The 14,843-nt window shown below is 35.1% G+C and overlaps 1 protein-coding gene across 2 annotated transcripts in view; it reads right to left on the bottom strand.

Annotated features, from left to right (window-relative positions):
* Positions 1 to 3,095: 3,095 nt before the first annotated feature.
* arntl2 (aryl hydrocarbon receptor nuclear translocator-like 2) overlaps positions 3,096 to 14,843 on the bottom strand; it is a 19,466-nt gene continuing 7,718 nt past the window's right edge. For both annotated transcript variants that reach the window (XM_024282466.2, XM_024282468.2), the window contains 14 exons: positions 14,734 to 14,775; positions 14,465 to 14,622; positions 14,004 to 14,083; positions 11,459 to 11,551; positions 11,189 to 11,306; positions 10,382 to 10,531; positions 10,068 to 10,311; positions 8,923 to 9,029; positions 8,640 to 8,790; positions 8,479 to 8,549; positions 7,172 to 7,283; positions 6,924 to 7,014; positions 4,624 to 4,720; positions 3,096 to 4,537 (listed from right to left, as the gene is read on the bottom strand). In XM_024282466.2, coding sequence (XP_024138234.1) covers positions 4,380 to 4,537; positions 4,624 to 4,720; positions 6,924 to 7,014; positions 7,172 to 7,283; positions 8,479 to 8,549; positions 8,640 to 8,790; positions 8,923 to 9,029; positions 10,068 to 10,311; positions 10,382 to 10,531; positions 11,189 to 11,306; positions 11,459 to 11,551; positions 14,004 to 14,083; positions 14,465 to 14,622; positions 14,734 to 14,775 — 1,672 coding nt within the window. In that variant the 3' untranslated portion in view covers positions 3,096 to 4,379. The remainder of the gene's footprint in view (positions 4,538 to 4,623; positions 4,721 to 6,923; positions 7,015 to 7,171; positions 7,284 to 8,478; positions 8,550 to 8,639; positions 8,791 to 8,922; positions 9,030 to 10,067; positions 10,312 to 10,381; positions 10,532 to 11,188; positions 11,307 to 11,458; positions 11,552 to 14,003; positions 14,084 to 14,464; positions 14,623 to 14,733; positions 14,776 to 14,843) is intronic.

Genomic DNA, 14,843 nt, shown 5'->3' with positions numbered 1-14,843 from the left:
TTCATAATTCAATAATCAAGTCAAAAGAATGAAAGCATCAAAGCTTGCTTCCTTGAACCGGCTCATTTCATTCCACCTTAACATCATCTGTGATTTGTGTAAAGCAGTGTTCCTTCACTCAGGCCTCTTCTCATTCACCGTGCTGGGATCACATTCCAGCTTTTCTCTAACCCAATCATCACACAGTGCTCTCTCTGTGAACTCCTGCAGACTAATAATAACAGCTACAAGAAACAAGGACGGAGAGCAATTACAGCAAAGGCACAGCCGCCATAAATACCTCTAGATTTGTCTCTTCTTGTGTCTGATCCTTGTAAACGATAAACATCTTAGAAAATGCAAACTGTTTTCAATGCAAACAACATTTTCGAACAAGTTATGCATTTTTGTGGAAAATACAGCAGACGCTTCTCTTGAAAATACTTGTTTGAATCACCAGTTTATCTTTCTTTTGCAGACATCCGTACTATAAAAGCACCTGCAGAGTTAAGACCAAGTCAGAGCGGGTTAGATAAACATGGAGGAGCATTTCATGTTCGTGTCAAAAAAATAAGAAAATAGTTTTGTCAGTTTCCATAGATAAACCAATACATTTCAAAATATTTAAGCCAGACCCAAAAGAGTCATTGAAACAATGTTAAGGATAAATACATGCTTTTTGACCACGGATTAAAGTTTCAAAACCATAACAAGGCCATGTTTATATCATAATAATAATAGAAATAAACTATTTTGATGTAATATGACAGCTTAGGTATTAGGTGAAAGGAAAAACATTATTAAAAAGAATCTTACCATTGTTTTTGTCTTGTTTTACAAATATCCTGTTTGGTGCATTCTCTTGCTGTTAGGTATGTGAGTATGAACAGCCTGTGGACACAAGAAACCCCCTGTCAGGAGCTGCAGAGTGAAGAGATGCAAAAAATGTGGACAAAAAGTGTGGGTGGATTTTTTTGCATTTGTGCATGGTGACAACAAAGCACACACACCTGTACCAACTCCATCATTTTTCTCTTTGTGATGACTGTTTTTATCATAAATCTACTCAGCATCGTCACCTAACTCCCCACCAGCTGCTCCATCACAGAAATACAAAGAATAATCAGCGCACTTAAAGAATAATTACCAAAGTTTCTAAGATAACAATAATTTGCATTTTCAATTGAAACAATCAAAGTGCCAGTTCAGGTGAAGACTGAGATCAGCATCAAAGGAAAGAACCCGACTTTTCCAATGAGAGCTGAGGGAATTAAGGTCAGTCCTCTCCTAACAAGTGGAGATTAGTGGTGTTGGAAAGCCGTTTCACACCCTGCTGGTCGAGAGCTAAGATGATTAGACCAAATGAAGTCAGCCAATTTACTACAGCATGGCCCAGTGAGGCTAAGAACCCGTGTGTTGTTAGTAGAAAAAAATAGGTTAAGCGTGTTCCGCAGGCACAGAGTGAAACTGAAAGGTTTTGAACTTTCTTTAGGTTTTTAAATTTAGAACACTTAAGAAATGTCAGCCTTATTTTTAAGATGATGTTTTTTGTATATTAATAAAATCCGTTCTTATTACATGTACTTTTTTTTTAGCTTCCATGTGGTTTACTTATTTCCTATTATTGGTACAAATAACAGCCAAAATCAAAAATCCTGTGTCGTCTCTAGGACATGGTTTCTGCAGAGCGGCAGGAGTTCATTAGGAATTCACTTCTGAGTTGTAGGCGGGACTGTTGACAAGGAAGGAACCCCACCTATGACTGAGAGCTCTCTGTTCACACTCCTGCTACAGCCCCTCAAAACCTAAAGCTAACTTTACTGATGCAACTAAAATTTTAAGCAAAATCAGAGATATTTAGTAGTACAGTTTTGAGCCAGTTGCCCGCTAGAATGAGGAAAACCTGCAGTAGTCCACAAGTGGGAGCATCAGAATGGAGTGGAGCAGGAAGCTTGTGGCCTGCCCAACATATTTTCTGCATCACAAATACAATCTTTTCCAAATGCCATTTTTGTCATCTGCTCCTGATTCACATAGATCATAAGGAAAAACTCAAAAATACAACTCTATTCTTAATTTTCTTAATATGTGCTCTTCATCATGAGAAAAATGCCACAAGAACATGCTAAAAACACAAAAAATACTATTTTTTTTAGAGTGGGTTTTTAACAACAAAAGTCACAAAAGCTCTCTAAAGCTTTTGCATTGAAACTGAGGGAACTCTGCCAGTTTTTGTAACTCCAAAAGCTTTTCAAATGTATTTTAAAGGAACATTTGCTTGAAGTTACTACAATAGACTCGATATTAAATTATATTGAATGATCAGGCTGCACAGTGAGAGGTTATTGCTCTCGACTCATAGCAGGCTCTTCAGCTGTCTCTCAGTCTAAAAACAAGATTAATGGATTCATTAAAATCTCTAAATTGCCCAAAGGTGTGGATGTGAGTGTGTATGTCCCTGCAATGGAATGCTTTTCAGGGTTGGCTTCAGCAGGTTTCGTGATGGATGGGTGAACGGGCAAAAATTAACTAGTGAGCATTTATGCAACAGCATTTTAACCTTTTCTTCTTTATTTCTACCCTTTTATAAACCATCTTAGACATTGGAGTCATTTTTTACAATTAATATTAATCTCTTCAAATCTTGCCTGAACCAGTCGTGCAGCTTTGAGATATACGACTCTTGTTCTTCTGCGCAGCAGGTTTACAATTTCAGTCATTTTTATGGCATCCATATACAATTATCAACTTAAATTAATCATCTCAGATGGTAAAAATGAAAATAAATGTTTATTTAAATATACGTTATCCATAACCTCAAGTTCAATTTAGGTTCAGTTGGTTAGTGTTTGAGATAAAAGTGTGCCATAACCATTAGCAGTTACAGTGCAGTGTATCATTTTATTTATGGAAATATTTCCTTTCAGATGGAATAAATAGGAAACTGGTTTGACCTAATTTAAGATTTATTTAAAATGACAAGGTAAAATAATCCCAAAATGAAAGTTGGTGGCTGCTGGTGCATGCACAGCCTTCCAAATCCAATCAATTTTAAATGTAAACAAATATTCACAAAACACAAAGATATGGGGCGTTATTAACACAATATGGTCTGCTTTACAAAAACTACACTTTATTTTAATCTGAGACAAAAAAGAACAACAATCCATGACCTCTTTGAAAGGTTCAACTCTGTTAACACCAAAGATGTGATTTTTTTTTTTTTAACTTTTTTGGGATATGAGAGTCACAACAGTGCAATGTTGGAGGAAGAGGAACCAGAAAAATAAGCCCCGAAAACATTTTGCCTTTAAAAAGGACCAGCCTGTCTATGGCACAACTCCATAGCGATGTGTTTTTGCTGAAGTACACGTCACCCCGACCTGTGCAGCACCGGATTCATCGGTCAAATGACAGAATCGATTAGGAACTCGGTTCAGATCGAATTTCACAATAAAAGTCAGCAAAGCAAATTCCCGGCGTCATGCGTGTGAGCGTTGAAAAATACAGTAAGATTTATGGAATGATAGATCTGCATAGCTTAATCCCTTAATTCATGAATTCTTAGCGTAAAAATGCCTTCTAAAGACCGTCAGTGCATAACAGAACGTGGAACTTAAACTATGGCACACCTGCAAAAGATTGACCACATACTAAAGCTTTAGTATGTATTGAAGCATTTTAAGCTGGATAACTACCTGAGTTATCACGACTGCTGTAAGACTTGGATCAGATTAAATCGCTTTAGTGATAAAATGTGAGCTGGTGATGCCAAAGCACAAATAAAATGTGCTTTTCTGCATGAACTGCAGTGATTAAAATGAATAAGTCTAAAAATACCAGCTATGTTTCTGGTAAAATAGGTTATATATATATTTAAGGGGTAAACATAATTAAATTTAGGGATTTTTATATAGCTATCTCTTTAAGACACAAATGGATTATATGGTGTTATACCACATCTACACAGGTGGTTTAGGTCAGCTTACGACAGAAAAGATGCTTGGGTTTGTCGGAGGATTTTGAGCTGGGATGCCTCCCTCTCGTTCCATACAGTACCAAGCCTTTATCAACTTTCTCTTTTATGTTTCCTCAAATGTAGGCAGAGGAGAAAAGCGCAAAACCTCGGTGGGTTTCTGGGTTGTTTGACCTTCTAAGGTCAATAGATGAGGATCCTGGCGAGGAACAGCATTTTAGGGCAGGCAGACTGCTGTAAGGCTTTAGAGACGCATCCTTACGAGAAGTCCGTCGGCCCCCATCCCGCCGGAGCAGCAACCCAAACTCATCTTACACTGGAAGGGAGAGCTAATAAATTACAGTCTTTAGAAAAGCTTCTTCTTGAGGTGAACTTTTTTCAACTCCCGGCAGAAAAGAGACAGTCCTAGCAGCCAAAGCAGACTTCATAAAGACCAGTGCATCTCTTCCAGGTCTATGGTTTCTGCCAAGTTTGTGTCCGTCTCCCAGAATCTCATGAACAACGCCATGTTTGCTTCATCGTTGGTGAGGTTGCTCAAGCCTGGTCCTACAACACTGTCCAGATCCAAATTTGAATTGTCCCCTGAGGTGAAAAAAGAAATCAGGAGATGCATTTATATCAGAGAAGAGCTCAAACAGTAAGTTAATAAACAGAATCGGCTGCAGTACCCATGAGCGAGTCTCCTGCTGAAAATGAAGCGGCTTGAGCGTCATCAGAAGTTGACTTTCCTGGCATTTCCATTTCAGAGGTTTCCCCATTTGGCACCTAAAGAGCAGAGAGGCAAATCAAACAACAAAGCAGGAGCTGACTTTAAAAATTAAAAAAGACAAATATTAAAGAACTCATCAAACGATCATGTTTTGGGATTTTGTGAAGAAAACTAAAGCTCCAGAATTTGCTAGAATCATTTTGTCAATGCAACTTCTCTCACAAATTACTAATCTTAATCTGGGGGGATTAATAAAAATCCCCCCAGAGATAAATATTGTTAATTATATTTGATTGGTTGAATCCCTTAATCTAAATTGTTTATATAAAAAGAAAAAAATGGATGACTGCATCCTTTAAAAAGAGGTAATGTCCTAAAAATAAATTCTAAATTATTTTAAAAACCCTTCAATTTTCATTAAAATGTTCCTGAAACAAAACTGAAGCTTTGAAGCTTCAGGCTAACAAACGTCAACAACAAAGAACGAGGACACCTAGTGGCCAGTTGAGGTCATAGCAACTTCTTAAAGCACAATTGCAAGGTGTTCTTAAGTTTAGAAAATAAATAATTTGCATCTCCATTAAACATTTAAAATGAAGTAGATGCTTGTTCTTAAAAGCCTTTAGTAGAAGAATAACATGATTATTAATGGGAGTGAAAAATTAGAGAAGAGCATGAAAAAAGGCTTTTTTTGTAAAAAAAAAAAAAAAAAAAGTATATGTAAGTAAACAGTTACCAATTTTTAAAAATATAACGCTAAAAATGTGGACATTCTTTTTACAAACTAGAGACTGATCCTGATTGGCCAGCGCAAAATGATTTAATTCTATAGATACTTCTACATGAAAATTTAATTTTTAATCTATTTAATCTATTGATATTTAACTATTTATTCCTGTAATTTTAATTTAGTTTTTAATCCTTTAATTTTGTTATTAAATCTACGACTCCTGTTGTTCTTATTGTGCTTTATGTGTGTATGTTTTTATGATTGTCAGCAGATGACCACATTTAAATTTCCTAAGGGATTATTAAAGACCCTATCTATCTATCTATTAGTTTATTCAACAACCACAGTGGCTGTTAGTTACAAACCGTACAAAGGATAAACAACTGTGAACAATCTGGTAGATTTTTTTAATTAATAAAGGAGCCTTTTTAATTAAAGACATCAAACTGAAACATTTTCATTATGGAAAAAAGTGACTTTAAATGTCATTATTAAGTTCTTATTTGAAGAGTTGAAAGCTTAGAGAGCAAAGTGAAATATTACTGATGGCTTTTGAAGTTTTTAATTGTAAAACCGCAAAAGTATGCAAAATCTACCACTGAAGTTTATATAATTATTTTTTTGTGATTGGAACAAGAGTCTGTAACCTTCAACACTTAGAGCCATTTGGGTTGATTTCTCATTGACAACAATGCAAAAGAGCCATAAAGTCCTACTCTATCCTTTAGAAAATTAAGACATTAACTTGCATTTTTGTTCTTATACTATCATGATAAATTTTGGCATAAATAAAACATAAAGATAATATAGTTAATCTCAAAATATGGAATAGTTTATAACTTTTGTTAAAGGTTAGCATGGCTTCCTTTTAAAATAAGATACCTTGTAACACATACAATCATCTCAATGCAGTAAATGTAGAATTATAGTATGGTCAGAAGTAATTTAAAAAGAAAAATAGTTTATTGTACTGTTTGTGGTGGAGCTCAGCCAGAAATTATAGAAATTTAGCACAACAAAATGAAACAGAGCTAATTCTTACCTTATTTTTGGACCATATGGCTCACTTAAAAATCTTTGAATTTGTTCAAAAATAGAAAGTCTGCCTTCAGTATAAATCCTGGTTGTGCTTACTGATCTCAATTTGACTTTCTATGGTAAATAAATATGTCAAAATATTTCATTTTGACTTTATAAGCTATGAATCTGAACTGCTTGATGGAATGTTGGAGCATTATGGGTAATGTAGTCAGGAGCTTCGCAGAGTGATATCTACTGTTCTTGAACTGTTTGTGAACGGACTGAATAAAGATTGAGTGGTTCACTTGACTTTTTTACTTCATCACTAACATACTTTTTTCTTTACAACTACATTTTAAAATTGAACATTTATTTTTTCTTTAAACTCAGAGCCACAATTGACAACACATCTACTAATGCAAGGAGATAACACAAGTTTTAAAAAAAGTGAAGCTTTTTTTTTTATTTTTTAAGATCTTTAAGGTGCAGAAGAAAATGTAGGAACTTACGCTGTTTGTGAATTGATTGAGAGTTTGTGGAGATTTTTCCTGTGGGAGACTGAAGGGGCTGACGTTCCCGCTGGATGGTGACGAGTTCAGCCTAAAGAGACAGATCAACATCATTTTTGCAGCATGTGGTATCTATGATAAGTTGACAACAGTAGGTGTCAATGCAACTGTACGGCTGCATCGAAACTTATGAGTGAACAAACAAAAAAAATTCTTAAATTGACCAGTCTGTTGTGGGACATACATACCTGTTAAAATCCAGCAGTTCATTGGCGATGTGGGTTCCGATGCTCCCAGCATACACCATAGTCCCGCTTGTAGTGGAAATGCCTGGTATAACTGGAAGGGACTTTTTGCACTCTAAGAAAACAGGAAATAAAAAAAATTGAACATTATTTTCAATCTAAACTCAATGATTTCCTAATAGATTAAAGTTTTAAAGACAGACAAAAATTGTAACTTTCAGAGATGTCATTCTAAATTCTGAATGGAAAGACTTTACAGAGACCAATTTGACTGCAGAAACTTTCTTATTGGAGCAACTCAAGAAAAACGATATGTAAGGTGACTTCTCATCTTCAATTTGCCTAAGGCAACATATTTTTCCATTCAAGGGGAAAAGTTTCAGTTTCAGTTTAAGATGGAAGTCTTCTAGCATCAAGTTGTAATAAATCAATACATTTTTAAGTACATAGAGAAAATATGTGTCTTTAGGAAAGGAATGAAGAACTTAGAACAACTTTATTCAGCCTCACCTGAGTAAACAGTAATAGTTTTTTTAACAGATGATGAAGATTAAATGAAATAAAGTTGTTGATTTGTAAAAATCGAAATAAGGCAACATTACAGTTTTTTTTTCTCCATAGAATATCACTATCATTCAATTCAGGTTAAGTATCTGTCAGGGCAAAATGATTGATCATATATACTTTTACATAAATCCTGATTAATTTTGGAACATTTTCTCTGTTAAAGCATCTTAACAGATGCCTCCCTAATTTAGCCTTGCAGTAGGAAAATTCTTAAATGTCCCTTTTAAAGTTTTAAAGAAAATCAGAAACGACTTCCACAAATCAGCAACATTATTTGATGGAATCTTCATTCTCTGTAAAATGTTTGCGACTGATTTAAACTTAAGACTCTGTGATGCAGATTATGCCTTTAACAACAAAGAGAATGCTAACAACCGGACGCTAACATAACTAATACTAATTTCATGAAATAAATCAAGTTTAATTTATTGCTTGAAAAGGAGTGGGAAGAAGCAAACTTATACAATCCCATCCGTACTGTGTTATTTGACTTTATAGTTTTTTATTGTTTTTATAATCTGGTTTTGATCAGGTCAAGTGCAGTCGTCTCTCCCTCGTAACAATGCAAGTACTTATTAATTATCTTCAGAAAATATTATTTCATCAAATTGTGTTAAATTGGTAATAAAAGTGTGAACTTGTAACTTAAAGTATTATATTGGCAGTGAGACCACACATTCCTGCAAAGATGCATGTGAGAAAGTAGAATCAATATTTGATTGATCTGCTTTCCATCCACTGACCTTCAGAAGTCTTGGAATTACTCGACTGCTCAGCCTTCTTTGAAGAGCGTCCTGCTCGACTGTTATCATACCTTATTAAAAGAGAATAAAACAATTTCTTATCCAAACAAACTCTCACACAAACATTGACTTTTAGATGTGGCAAAAGAGTCAATACTCACGATACCACTGTGTTAGTGGACACGATGTATTCTACTTCTTTGGTCCAGGGGTTGACAAAACTAAACCACTGACTTTGCAGAGTGACAAAGGAACCGTATTTTGTTTTGAACTTGTAGCAGTTGGTCTCAATTTTGTCTTTACTCCGTAGCACTGCAACAAGAGAAAAAGAAACTATTAAAACACGCTAAATAATAATTAAAGATGCTATAAAATTCAGTTACAGAAACATTTTCTACTGATTCATAAACACGTGCAACTGGTTGATATTACAATACAATTTACCTTTTCGATGTCTGTCTACTAAATGTGGTAAATCGTCTTGGTGGAAGTACTCATAGCAGGAGGTCCCCAGCAGTTCTTGGGGAAGATAACCAAGAACGGTTGTTGCTCTGTGGAAGACAAACACAACAACTTAAGAAAAAAGTGTCAAATGAATTTAATTCTTTGAAAAAATGCCAAATAACTAATGATTTCAATTATCTGAAAAAAGTCCTGATAATCTTCCAGAAAGATCCACTTAAACAACCACAGGATAAGCAAGATTATTTATTCAACTAATTTGAAGTTTAACATGTCGACTCACAATCCATGGGTTAGGGTGCTAAACAAACATCAATCCAAACAAAAACTAAAACTACTTTGAACTTTTTTCAGCTCAAATCATTCAAAATCTGCTCTAAAATTATTCACTCCAAATACATAAAGTGCAAAAAATGTTGAATTATTTTCTCACATCTGATAAGAAAGGACTCTTTGTTAATCCTAAAATATAAATATATTTAAGAAAAAATGTGCTGATAAAAATCATAACATTCTTGATTATTATTTTTTATTTCAAGTTTAAGATTCAATTTTATTTACTATTTTTGTGCATTCATTTTATTTTCTATTCCAAATCTAGTTTTGTTTGGTTATGTGTAATTCGGTTTAGTTGGAAATTTTAATAAATAACATTAAAATTAATGAAATTTGACATAAAAACGGAGAAAAAAAAATTCCAAGAAGAAGAGTCAAAAGTTAAAGGTCGTTGTGTCACACCAGAGAGTGACATTTGCCCTCCACATTTAACCCATCTCTTTGGGGCAGAAGGGAGAAACCATTAGCAACACTTTTATGGTTAAACCTCCCTAATGCAGAGTGTGTAGCAACGAGGCATTGGGATACATTTTTAGAATTTTCAGTTTGAAAGGCTCAGGGCAGAGACTCTACCACTAGGCCACAGAGCCGGTTTAGGAAAAATACAAGAAATAACAAACAAGAAAAATGTATCCAAGAAAATGATGAATCGACATTTCATCTTGTAAGAGAAAATATGTTCAAATCGCTTCTTAAACCCAGCTCTACTACCTAAATGTGATGTCTAAGCTCCGCCCATCCTTCAACATTTTTATCCAACTGATTCTGACTTTCAGAGTTGTAAATATCACCTTTGATCAACAAAAGTGAATTTTCCGTCCATGGCATAACGCGTGATGAACTCGGTGGGTTTAACTTTGACTTCTCCATTAAGCTGAGGAGATGAGCTGCTGTGGACCCGCCCCACTGCCACCAGGCAGCTAAACTGGGAACTGTCCTGCTTGTCTCCGTCGCCTTCCCCCTCTGCTCCCAGATGGCTGTTGGGCCAGCTGCGCATGTAGCCTGTGCAGTAGACGGTGCAGTACTTCTGGGACTCTAAGAAAAAAATAAAAATGAAAAGTTTTCTCCATTACAGTGAAAATAGACATTCGTGCGTCACTCCTACCTTTCTTTTTGGAGGTATTGGGATGAGAGTCCTTCTCCTCATTTTTGACAGCAATTTTGTTGTACTTCACGCGGCAGAAGAAGGAGCGACGTGCCCCTGAACACAACCGAGTTGCACCGACTGGAAGATCAGCCTGGACCTGCAGACCAGCTGAAAAACCCCAGACGGTTAAATGCCTCGTAAATGCCTAAAACCAAAATCCCCGGTCCTATAGACAGCTGAAGCACAGAAGTCAAACTCCAAGTCTCAAGGGCCCAACGTCCTACACACTTTCCAACAAGTAATATTCCTCCAAAGCTGCACATAGTATCTAATACTCTTTTAAACACCAGCTTTTTAGAATGGGTTTTTTAATGAATTTTTATGCTTTTCATTTAAATTTTCGATCCAAATTTGTACAATTTTTAATTTTCTCTTTTTATCCCTCTTTTTTTGTAAAACACGTTGGTACCCTTATGATCATAAAAATGTCAAACGAAAGAAAAAAGTGAGTCATTTATCAAATTTACAAAATAAATTAATGTTTAAGCAAATTTGACTACTTATTCTTTGAAAAAACAAACTAGCAAGTCTTTCATGTATAAAAGGAGTAGGATAGGTTAATCTTTGTAAAAGCACATTGTTCTGCAGGTTTGGTAACTGTTAATTCCAAGAAGGGAGTCGAGTTTTTCTGAACACAGCTCTGCTTCAGAAACGGGTTGCATAAAACACAACAATCAGTTTTGAAAAAATGAGATGAAATTTATTTTCTGCTGCAGCTTGGAGGGACCGGGGCTTTGAAAAAAACTGAAAAGAATAAATATTTACTTTTAGCATCTATTAGGCGCTCGCGAGGGTGAGATTCAGAAGCCGACAGCTGCTCCTTCACTTTTCCAATGTCCTTGGGATGTACGTAATCAAACAGACTCTGTCCAATCAGCTCCGTCTGAACACAAAAAAACAAACAATTAAAGGTTTACATGGCAAGGTTGAAAAGTAGAACAGGTTTTTCCTCATTAGGCATTAGTATCATAGTAAACTCTAGCAGATGTGTGGAGAACAAAGCACCTGACTGTGAGACAAATGTAGGATAGTTACCCGACTGTAGTTTAATATCTTTGTGATGGACTCCGACACAAAAATGATTTTTCCGCGATCACAGCCAACGACAAACAGGAAACCGTCTGCAGCCTGTGCAACAAGGACAAAAAAAGACAGTTTGACACTAAAGCATGAATCAACCAGTGAAAGAAACTGTTATCCATCAATTATTTCTAATGCAAAGCTACATTTAGTAATTTTATTATAGTTTTGGTGATACTTTTCTAGCTCCAGGTTCATTCTCAGTCTCCGTCATGTCCTTATGGTTGGAGATGATCAAATATTAGACTAAGATGAACACTGCATTTTGTGTTTATACTTAAGTACAAAATTATTAAATCTGCATGATCTTGTGTGAAACAAAAACATCTTTGGAAATACCAGATTTTAGAGCAGGGGTCGGCAACCTGGGGAACAGGATGTGACAACAACAAGAACTTGATCTGCCGTCTGTGTGTTTCGGATTTGAAAAAGGAAAAAAATCAGGTTTGAGTGACAGTTTCTTCTCAGAATGAACTTTTTTATGACTCCTGTGGCGTCATAAGTAAAGGGTGCATTCACGCAGCACCGTTTCTGTGACCCCCGCCCACCTTTATAAACACTGCCGTTTTGGGTTTTTTTTCAATAAAACTTTATAGTTTCCCACAACGTACATTACTTTCTGCACACGCCTTCATGAACGGGCAATTAAAAAAAAATGTATGTCTGTGGATGGAACGTGCGTTCGTGAGAAGCTGACACACGAGGCGCTGCACACGTTTATGACTGCAGAACTATTTTTTTGTCATGTTTTTGACTTTGCAGCAGCTGACATTCCTGAAGTTATAAGTTGCATTTGTTGAATAATAACCAAGCAAAGTCAGATTGTACCCAGACTTTTTTTCAGTTCTGATAAATGTCAATATGAAATGTAAATGTTTTACAATTAAAACTACAGCTGATTACCACTTTATTTACTGGGGATGAAAAAATGAAAAATTATGCTGTCCTAGTGCAGAAAATGTACATGACTATACTAAGCAAACTAACAAAAAAGTAAAAATATCTAATTTTACATGCAATAAAAGCACCATCACAGAATTAACTTACATTAAGTTACTTACTTATAATGCAAAGACGAATAAGACAATCAGTTTATTTTTTTCATGGATGTGAAGTTCTTAGAAATACTTATGGTGTTTTGTTCTGATGTATCCAGTCCTTTTGTTGTAGGTATGACAACACAAATGCAATACTTTTTGTCACAAATAGTTGCAATACTATTTCAACTTTGGCCTATTTTCTTTGTGCAATATTGCTATGAAAACACTTGTTTCAGTTACTGCCAAAATGTGTTTTAAAAAGCTATTATACATGGTGACCGTGATTTAATATTTTTTTTTTATTTAGATATATTGGAAATGTTTTTGCATTTCTTTGTATTAGAGTTCACATTATAGTAGGCTGGGTGTAGGACCGTCTCGCAGGACATCTGGGTTTGCTTCCCAGGGCGGCAATGAGCTAAAAAAAAAAAATCCATCGATGGTTCTTAGGCAAGAGCCTTCACGCTGCTGCCTAACTGGGTTTCCCCTGGTCTTAAAAATACAGCGGAAGGGCATCCTGTCAAAAAAATGTATGTCAAAGCACTCTGGTGACCTCTAATGGGATATGCTGAAAGGTGAACAACATTATAGTTGATGAGGAGAGAATCTTGAATTGGCACTTTATGTCATAAATGTTGCTGACCCTTTTATTAGTGTGTGCGTCTGCAGGGGGGCAAGCTGCTATTTCCACACATTGCAAATCTGTATTTTTCCTCACTTTCGTAATAAACACTAATTTTAAAACTGCCCACTGTGTTTACTTCTGCTGTTTTTGTCAAAAATCTCAGTGACGTTGGATGACCCAATTTACTTAAATGGGACAAATGATTATACAGAAAGAAAATTTGAATGAGGCAAATACTTTTGCACACCTCTGAAAATGTTGTTTTTAAACTGATACATGTAGTATTTGGGGGTTTTTTTTGGATAAACATAAATAAACAAAATGCGGGAAAAAGATCAAAGTTTATGCTTTAACTATTTCTGCCTTTTTGTAAATGAAAAGTAATTTAAAAATAACCATAATGACAAATTTAAGAGATATATATAAGCAAAATATACAGTATATAAATGCATTCAGACAGTAAGACTAAAGTAAAAAATCAGACTAGTTTCTTGAAAAGGAAGAGAAAATTTTAAGTAGTGCTGCACAGGAAGCACCAAATCTGATAAATAACTATTTGTAATTATAAAATTCTCTGGAGATCAGTGGCTTGCATTACATTTGGGGGTCTAAAATAGAAAAAAACTTATGATTGACAATCAAATCTGAGATAGAACATTATGTAACTTCTAAACATATCAGTTCATGTATTTTCTAAACCCACTTTGTCAGGGTGATAAGGTTACTGCGCAAAAATACTTTCAGGAAAAAGCCGAGTGTACACCTGAATGGTTCATCAGTCTATCATAGAGCGGCAAGAATAATCAAATCTCCTGATGTGGACTAAGACACTTACCTTAAGAACGAGATGTTTAAGCTCCTCATCAGGGAGGAACGAGGGTTTACAGCTGGTTTCAGAGAAGGAGTTAGAAGAACCTGAAAATTAAAAAAGGTTAATATTGTGTCTTTAATTTAAAAATTGATTTAAACCCAAGTTTATCCACATTTTAAGCACAGAATTAAAACAACAAAAAAAAAACAGCTCAAAATAAGCTACTTTTAAAATCTGTCATTTCTTTTTAAAAAAAACAACACAGGTGAAAAATAATTTGGAAAATTAAGAATTACCAGTGATCAAAATGCTTAAATATCAATTCAGAAATATTTTATTAACACTGAGGGAAAACAAATTAAAAAGTATATCTTAAACATGCAATACTGTAACAGTTACTTAGCATTCATTTATTCATGGAGAAGAGTTCATGCTGATTGTTTTTTTGATTGGTGTTTTGCCGATTTGCTGCAGTCATGCGTCACCTTTGAGAGATTTGAGGTGTTGAACGGCCATTCTAAGAACAGTGAGCTTGTCCAGTTTCCGGGACATGGGGTTACAGGTCGGGATCATTGCCGACAGCTTGTCAATCAGGTTGTTCATTTTGTCCCGCCTTCTTTTCTCAATTTGACTATGAGGTTCTCTGCAAATTAAAAAAAAGCAATTTTTTAAATAACTTTTATTGTGGTGTGATCATCCTCAATCAACTTGCTACAAAAATTAAGATGGTTTATTTGAAAAATATCTTATCCACCTGAAGCATTTGATTTTGGCGTGCTGGTCCTCCTCATCTGACCTGTGAAGTACATAAAGAAGCAAAAATATTATTTGTTAAAGTACATAAAGTACTATGATTGAACTACT

Source organism: Oryzias melastigma, linkage group LG6 (genome assembly GCF_002922805.2).
Source record: "Oryzias melastigma strain HK-1 linkage group LG6, ASM292280v2, whole genome shotgun sequence".
NCBI classification, from domain to species: Eukaryota; Metazoa; Chordata; class Actinopteri; order Beloniformes; family Adrianichthyidae; genus Oryzias; species Oryzias melastigma.
The sequence above is the reverse complement of the archived record's forward strand: the minus strand, read 5'-3'. Positions and strand labels throughout refer to the sequence as shown.